The sequence below is a fragment of the Pristis pectinata genome, chromosome 3 (genome assembly GCF_009764475.1).
Source record: "Pristis pectinata isolate sPriPec2 chromosome 3, sPriPec2.1.pri, whole genome shotgun sequence".
Lineage (NCBI taxonomy): Eukaryota > Metazoa > Chordata > Chondrichthyes > Rhinopristiformes > Pristidae > Pristis > Pristis pectinata.
Window position 1 is genome coordinate 93,963,074 of NC_067407.1, and position 9,117 is coordinate 93,972,190.

General features: G+C 39.3%; 1 protein-coding gene across 1 annotated transcript in view; it reads left to right on the forward strand.

Moving 5' to 3' along the window:
* Nucleotides 1-8,701, forward strand: part of wdpcp (WD repeat containing planar cell polarity effector) — a 136,623-nt gene extending 127,922 nt beyond the window's left edge. The window contains exons 18-20 of the mRNA XM_052011943.1: nucleotides 5,240-5,340; nucleotides 5,803-5,834; nucleotides 6,702-8,701. Coding sequence (XP_051867903.1) covers nucleotides 5,240-5,340; nucleotides 5,803-5,834; nucleotides 6,702-6,752 — 184 coding nt within the window. The 3' untranslated portion in view covers nucleotides 6,753-8,701. The remainder of the gene's footprint in view (nucleotides 1-5,239; nucleotides 5,341-5,802; nucleotides 5,835-6,701) is intronic.
* Nucleotides 8,702-9,117: the final 416 nt, after the last annotated feature.

Below are 9,117 nucleotides of genomic sequence, written 5' to 3' on the forward strand. Positions count from 1 at the left end.
TGAGATGGGATGTCAGTGATATATCAAACCTACGGATGCCTTATGGGTTAACTTACACATTTCTGCACTTCCATCAAACCCTTTGCATTAGATTCAAAGGAGCAGGATACCATAATTACCCAGAGACATTAATTCATGCCCCACCAATGCAGCAGAGGCATTTAAATTCAGTTAATTAAACAAATTTAAAATGAGTACCAGATTTCAAAAAACTGATTTGCTCACATCCTTTTCTAGTGTGACCAAACATGACTTGAACTAATGCTGTGTGATTAACTGCCCTCTGAAATGCCTAAGTGAAAAACTCAGTTGCACCAAACCATTATGACAAACTTTCAGCTGACATTCAAATATTTGGATATGTTCTTTAACAATTCTTATTGAAGCCATCAGAGAGGAGTCAACATAGGATGGTGTGACAATGCATCCTCAATATTAACTCTAGATCTTGAAGTTCAATAGCAACATGTGGAAACTTCCTCCTGATTTCCACCAGCTGCTTAACACAGCTGATGAATCATTACTACTCAACACTGAATGGCAATTGGAAGAAATATTGAGGGCATGGAATGTTCTCAGGAAAGAATGAGGCAGATTGGAAACTACCAGATCCATGTCCATCTTCTAGGAATGGCTCAACCCTAACTGCCTGAACAGGTCACGTGCTGAAGGATGTGGCTGCTTCACTGAATATATAGCAAGAAGTGTGAAGCTACATGTAGAGAAACCTAAATGAATTCATCTGCACCAGTCTACCTGAAACCTATACATCCATTATTATAAAGCTAGTGAACCAATCATTCAGAAGTATCTAAAAATAAGCTGCCAACCTGGAAAACCTTCATGCTAAACAGTAGAAGTAGCATGCTTAAAACAATTCTCAAACCCAAGGGTCATCTTAAAGCTCTTCAGTACAGCTATATCCACTCCTATTTTTACTGAAACTACTAGTGGAAGCAAGCTCCACAAGCATCCCAGTTCTCAGTGATGACAATGCTCAGAAAGGACATATGAACTTGGAGCCAATTACATCCACCACCCCCCCCCCCACCAAATCCCCAGTCATTTAATACGATTATGGCTGATATGATGGTAATGCAGAGTTATCACAATCTACCCACAGCAACATTTCACCCCCATGATTATTAAATATCCTTACACTTTTGCAAACAACAAGCCTGGAACAACAGCAGTTTTAAGTCACAAGTGTCAAGTGGATAGTCCATCTTGGCCTACACCCAAGATGTTCATCACAAAAACCAGTCCTCATTTAATACAATTCACTCTGGTGCTGTCAGAAAACAACCAAGCATAATCATACAGCAAAGGCAATGGATACCGACAAAATCATGACTGTAGTGCTGAATACAAGTGCTCCAGAAATACCCTGCCTCTAATCAAACTGGTCCAGCACAGTTACAATATTGATATTTAGCTGATAATGTAGAAAACTGCCCAGGTATATTCTGCTACAAAAAGCAGGGCAGATCAAATCTAGTCAATCAATCATCAGATAAGTGACAGAAAGGAATCATTGACACAGTTATCAGGCCCAATGCTCTCACCAATAACCCACTCATCAGTGCTCGGGTTGCATCTCACCAAAAATAAGTGACTGCAGACATCACCATGATACAAGTGTACCAAAAGTGGATTCCCAAAGGTGAGGTGAGAGAGACTACCCTCAACTTTAAGTGAGTGCAGCAGCAACAGGCCATTCAATGCGATTGTGACTGATCTTGCCATCAACTCTGCTCTCTGGCCTGATGTCCAGAACCCCTGACTCCTCTCTATATCAAAAACCTTCTACCTCAGCCTAAATATAGTTAATGATGCAGACTCCATAAGTCTGAGAGGTAAGGAATTCCAAACACTCATCCCTCAGAGAGAAAATGCCCCTTATCTCAAATGGGCAACTCATTTTTTGAAGCTATGCAACCCCCCCCCCCCCCCCCATTCCATGAGGGGTAACTGCACAGCATTTCCAGCCGTCACCCAGAATCTTCTGTTTCAACTTCTCATTCTTCATAATCAAAATTTCCATAACCTCTCCGTATTAGACAATCCCTTCATGCCAGCAGTCAAACAAATGAACCTTCTCTGAGCTGCCTCTAACATAGTCATATCTCAACTTAAATAAATAGACCAAATTTACCAATAATTAATGATCATTGCAATTATGAAACTGAAACCAGAAGGGATGAAATTCTCCGATGATTTCAGTCCCTAAACATCACTGCAGGAATTATACAGTTCCTCTTCCTAGCTGCTTCATCAATGAGCTCCCATTCATAAATCAGAACGGGGATTTTCCCTGATGCTGGCATAATGTTCGGTTCCATTCATAGTGCCACAGATAATGAAGCAGTTTGCAACATAACCTGAACAACAGTCAGGCTCTGGCTGATCGATGGCTGGTACTATTTGCCCCACACAAATGCCCGATCCTGAGAACCAAGAACAAGAAAGTTTCATGTTGCAATACCATTACCATATTCGCCAATATTCTGGTGGCCAGCATTGCTGCAATGTTTACTGACTACAAAATGCACTGCAGCAACTCTTTGATAGCACTTTCCAAACCTATGAATAGTAACACCTGAAAGGACAAGGGTGGTGGATGCATGAGGATCATCACCACCTTCAGTACACCATCCTGATGTGGATGCTGATGTTCCCTCATCATTGCTGGGTTGAACTGCCTACCCAAGTGCTTCAAGATGATAATCCATTCCAATCGCCAAGTGCAATTAAGGATGGGCAATAAATATCAGCAACACAACCACATACCCTGAAATAGAAAAAGAAACTGGCCCAGATGTAGGAGGAAAATGATGGCTATTGCTTGTGGAACCGCTATTATGTTTGGGATTCCTAAATGTGGTTCAAGAATGCATAAGTCTTGACCTTATTGGCTGACTCTTCACTGTCAATTTCCCAATGCATGGGACAGCTCGTGGCAAAGCACAGAATTACAGCTCTTATGATGAGGAGCCTGTCGAAAAACAAACGCCAGGCTGGATATACTGCGTGAATAGCATTTCTAATTATTTGACTCAAAGGGTTCAGCTGTGAGGGAAGTTATTTGGCAACTTATTTAAACTTAATTTAATTACACTTGAAAGCAAATGAGAATGAGAGTATTTTAGGTCATTTTTTTTACGCTTTAGCTTAATTTGTTTTATCAGTTTTGAATGTTTTGATAGATTTGACAGCCAGCTAAGCAGTGGATGTGGCTAAGCTGGTTGTCAGAGGATATTTCATTTTGTGGACTATAGACTTGATCTTCTACTGCCCCCTCCCTTCCATAAATGAGGATAGTTATGCATGCAAGGCCCTGCCACTGCATCACTCTTGAGAATTAGGTGGGCTTTGAATGTCATTAGGGAATCCATGATTTGTAATGGATCTAATTTCCTAAATTCCGATTTGTAGGTTGGCAAGAGTAATAATGATATAAGAGATGTAAGTGGTTTTATTTTTAAAAAAATACATCAGCAGTTCGATATTTAATACAAGTTGCCAAAATTTTTGACTCACCAGTTTTTGGATGCATTTAAATCCAAAGATTCAGACACTCAGGCCAAAATATTCCTCCTTGGCATTAAGTGCCCTTAACGTTGAGCTGGGAAAAATAAACTGAGGCACCATGCCCCATTTTATCCGTGAAACTTAAGTGGCACCCAGGGTTCATGCTGAAAATAAGCATTAGGCCCTTTGGACTAATCATTACAAAGTACAAAGTCTGCTTGAGGCCCTCTCCGTTGCTTTAGCTTTTAAGTATTGACAGTGTTGTATTGAAGTATTGAAGATTTTTAACCTTCATACCAATTACCAAGGAACACTGCATTTTCTAATTTCATTACATTTTTCTGTGATCAAGCTCTTTTTATAAATATGTAATCTATCGGGTCAGATTAATGGAAAGATTAATTTTTAAATTTCTTTACTTTTAAATTTTCAAATATCGTCCGCAGGTTTATGTATCATCTTTGAATTTTTGATGTTTCTATAGTACCTGTTAGAGTTGGATTCTTACTATGGTCTTCACACCACAGAAGATTTCTAGATATTAAGGGCGTCGAGGAATATGGGATTAGTGTAGGAGAGTGGTTCTCAGGTTTTAAAAGAAAACAGCATCACCTTGAGTGATGGAACGGGGACAAATGGATAATTCTTTGGTTTCTTATATCACCAATAGGATGAAGTTTAATGTCCCTGTTTATTGTCATTGCAAAGTGTGGTTGATGTTTTACAAAATTGATTTTTCACAAGCATTCCATTCATTTGTTAAATTGTAACAGATAAAAATATCAGACAAGTTTTCTGGACAAAATCCTTAGTTGCTTGAAGGATAAAGTGACTGTGCACCTTCTGAATAGAACATGGAACAATACAGCACAGAACAGGCCCTTCGGCACACAATGTTATGCTGACATAGCTAATCCTTCCTACCTACAGAATGCCCATATTCCTCCATTTTCCTCTCATTCATGTGCCCATCCAAGCCCCTCTTAATTTGCCTCCACCATCCTATCAGGCAACGCATTCCAGGAATCCACCACTCTGAGTAAAAAACGTACCCCTCAAGTTTGTTCTGAACCTACCCCCCTCACCTTAAATGAATGCCGTCTTGGATTGGATCGCTCAATAATGGGAAAAAGCTATTGCTTGTCCACCCTATGTCCCTCATAATTTTATACACTTCCAACAGATCACCCCTCAGCCTCCACTGCTCCAGAGAAAAGAGCCCAAGTTTGTCCAGGCTCTCCTGATAGCACATGCCCTCTAATCGAGGCAGCATCCTAGTAAACCTCCTCTGCACCCTTTTTAAAGCCTCGACATCTTTCCTATAGTGAGGTGACCAGAATTGTACACAATGCTCTAAATGCGGCCGAACCAGAGTTCTATAGAGATGCGTCGTAACTTCTTGACTCCTATACTCAATACCTCGATTAATGAAAGCAAGCATTCCATAAGCCTTCTTAATCACCCTATATCTACCTGTGTAGCCACTTTCAATGAGCCATGGACTTGCACCCCAAGGTCTCTCTGCTCTTCAACACTGTTAAGATGACAATCATTGCAAGGATAATTGTCTTTTCAAACTGTTGCTTATTACGTAAACAGGAAACCTTCAGTTGAAGAAGAGGAGTCTTGGAATGGTGAAGTACTCAGAGAGCTGATATAAACAAATAATATCAACTTCAGTGCTAATTTATAGTTCTCTCCTCTTCAGGCCTTCATGCCATAACTTGAGGGGCGATACAGAGAGTGAACTTGGATTCAACACTTATGGTTCAGGTCTGACAGATGACCCCTTGGCCTGGACCCAGGCAGGTAAAAGACATTGACTGACTGGTATAAAAAATGTGCAACAAAAAGTGTCTAAACAAATGTCACGTGCCTGAAGACCTTGAAATTAGATGCTTGAAAGAAGCAAAATGGTGAGAATTTGGAAAATTTGCTACTGAGTAAATAAATGCTCAAATAAGGTGGCAGCAATATATTTAAAGCATCAAAGATTAGTTATGATTTAATCCTTTAAAATGTCCTCAGAGCTTCTACCTCCTCTGATATTTTTTATGTAATTTTACTGATCAGTTTTAAGAGCAGCAATAATTATATATTTCATGAAATTTCATCACTAATTTAACTATTAATATAAGCTTGCCTTCTATTCAAAATAATGCACATTTTAAATATTTGCATGTTGTAATCTTTATGAATGTCATTCACTATGTATCAAACTGTCTAAAGTGGCATTGAATAAGGAAAATAATATATTGTGTATTTTTAAAGGGAGCATTTTTGAAGAAGGAGAAGAAACACAGGTAAGATTTTAGATATATGCATATGCAATGAAATAATTTCACATTAAACTACAAAGGTTGCACATAGATATCAGAGCACACTATTTGGTTAGGGGTGGGACTTAGCTGGGGTGATTAGGAACAGAAAACCGGGTGGAGGTGGTGTTATTGCGAGGGTAGTGGGCAAATCCAGGCTCTAGGATCTGGTGGCAGTTTTGTTTCTCTGTGGAGTAAAACACAAAAATGACCATTTCCTCATTATTTTGCATCACTCTCAAAATATGACCAGACTTTTTCTGACACCAGTCACCATGTGACCCTGAAGCAAGTTCTGTAATGGGAGAGCACATGATGTCACTCTGTCAGAAAATTAACGTTTTAAGTGTCATTATGTTTAAATTCTGCCACATCCCCTGTGACAGTAAGCTGCTGTGGATATTTATTGACATTAAGGTTGGAGTTCATTCTTGATCTGACTCGCTCTCAAAAGCCCACATGCTTAGGTATAACCACAGGCTGGTGCAAAACCAGAGTTTGCAAATAGCTGGATAAAAATTTCCCAAGTTGATTGAAAGTGGCCCCAACAAGTACAGAAAACTGTGGATTGGTGCTCTCGACATCTATCTCAGCTTACATCAACAACCTTCGAAGTACAAGTATGGAGAAACTGGTGCAAGACCAGCACCACCAGTACATAAATGATAATTGTTGTTATACAGTAAAAGTCTCCAAGATGATTTAAACATTTGAAGCCTTAAAACTGTCTTTATTAGATTTCATGCAAAAGAGGAATATGGGTATTAGCATGCATTATTTTTGCACTATACAAACCAATTTATACCTGCTATGTATTTCTAATATTTATTAAAACTTGCTCTTCTTCTACAGGAACTTGGAAACAGCAGCACTCTGAAAGTGGTACACTTCGGTTTGGTGTGAGATGATATGAAAGAATTAGTAGTTACTTTAATGGATGAAGAGGGATACTGTAACGACGTTGGTCTAGTTACAAACGTATTTGCATTATATTGTTAACAAGTATCAAGAAACAGAACAAATGCAGAATGTATTTCCACAATTCCAAAGAATGAAACAAGCAGCTTTAATCTTTCACAATAAAATGTTTCATTACAGCTCCTGAGGTAGCAGAGAATACCCCTCATGTCTCCCACCCCTCCATCCTACCCACTTCCAACCCTGCCTCTCCAGCTTTCCATTACTTTCCATCAGGCCCCACCTCCAACTTTACCTCCACACTCATCATGGCCCCATCCCTCTGCTTTACCTTACTCCCTCACACAATCTCCCTTTTCGCTTCCCCACATAGCATTACTTCCTCACTTCTCTCGTCTCCCTCCAACTTGCCTTACTCCATCTTTTCCCACCACATGGACTTGTCCCACCATCTTACTTTTCCCAGAAAAACCTTCCTGATAGTTTCAGCCCACCACCACTGTGTCAGGTCCTGAAGGGAGAATCCCCCTTAGCCCTCACCTTGCTTTACCTTTCCCTCCTTCCTCTCTCCGATGCCTCACTTTACACATCCTCCCACACAACCAGTTCCTTGTTCCTTTCCCCTTGCACAAATGGCGAGAAGCATTACCAAGATCTTTGATCCCCGGTGGTGGGACAAAGTGATTGGGGGACGTGAACAAAGTCAGCCGACTGGAGGAGGGGTCATACATCGGAAGCAAGCCCAAAGCAGATGACAGTTTATAAGGTGAGGGTTATAGAGCCAGAGTTGTACAGGACACAAACAGATCCTTTGGCCCTCTTGAGTCTGTGCCAATCATCAAGCACCCATTTCCACTAATCCAATTTTATGCTTCCGTTGTTTCCGTCGGCTCTCCCCCCACCTCCCCAGATTGTACTACTCACTGACACACACTGGGGACAATTTACAGTGGCAAATTAAAATACCAACCTCATGTCTTTAGGATATAGGAGGAAACCAGAGTTTCCAGGGTAAAGACACATGGTCACAGTGAGAACATGTGAATTCCACATCAAAAGTACCAGAGGTCAGCACTGAACCCAGGCTGCTGGAGCTCTGAGGAAGCAGCTTTAGTAGCGGCTCTCTAATATTAAAGGTCAACCGAATATTAAAAGTTACTATGACAAAGCATTTTCTATGTGGCCATGTAAAGTTAAAGTATTTTCTTTCAAATTTAACATTATTCTATTGTTATTTAATTGTGCAATTCAACCCCATTTTTAAATTATGATCAACTTTTTAAATTGCTTGACAACCCTAAGAAATTATTTAAAATATCTTATACAGTTATTTGGAATTGAGTATATACATGGAAGTACCAGTTGTCGTATGATCTTTCATTTAAATTCAGGTCTTTTTGGAAAATATCCCTTTTCTCATTACATTTTTGGGATAGTCAAGAAAGTTTGTGTCAGTATATTGACTTTGTGTACAACAAAACACATGCTTTTATCTCCAAGAACTACTTTTGTCCATTTCACTCATGGCTTCTGTTGAAGCTGATGATGGCCTGTATGAGGGATTAATCTAGCATCAATCAGTGGTGTATAATCCTTCACGCATGGTATTTTTCTTTGCTTTGTACGTTAAGAGGATTAGAGTTTAGAATGCATAAATTGATGGTAAAAATTTACATGATCAAGATTGCTTCATTTCTTATGTTCATTCAGCTCCTATTAAAAATTTCTACACAACTAGAAATATTTAAACAATGTTCATTGTTGTTAAGATCTAAATATCCTTACATTTGGAATTGGCTATTTTGGAAACACTTGTCTATTAATGAATCAGTGTGTGTGATGCTATCAAACATGTTTAATGTTGTTACACTGACATTTGTAATTTATCTCCATGCAATGCAGTGATTAAATAGTTTTGTAAAACTAATGGCAGATCTGAATATACTTTATCCAACAGTTTGAAAGTAATATTGCAAAATAAATTTGACAAAGAGTATGTTAACAACCTGTCTCAACCAGCTTTTCTTCCTTACTGCTTATCATTATCAGTCAGGTTCCTTCTCAAAATAGTGTGTTCATTTCTCATCCATTGAAACATGACCAGGTTTTGATATCAGATTCCTACACTGAACAGGGTAATGACTTTGGATATCAACTTCTTTTGGTGGCTTTCATCTTGGGACCACATGAGCGTCAAAAGAAACTTAGATTAATAGAATTGTACAGCAGAGAAACAGGCCCTTTGGCCCACCAGGTCTATGCCAACCATCATGCCTATCTATACTAATCTCACTTGACTGCATTAATTCTATATTTTTCTATGCCTTACTCATTCAAGTACATGTCAAGG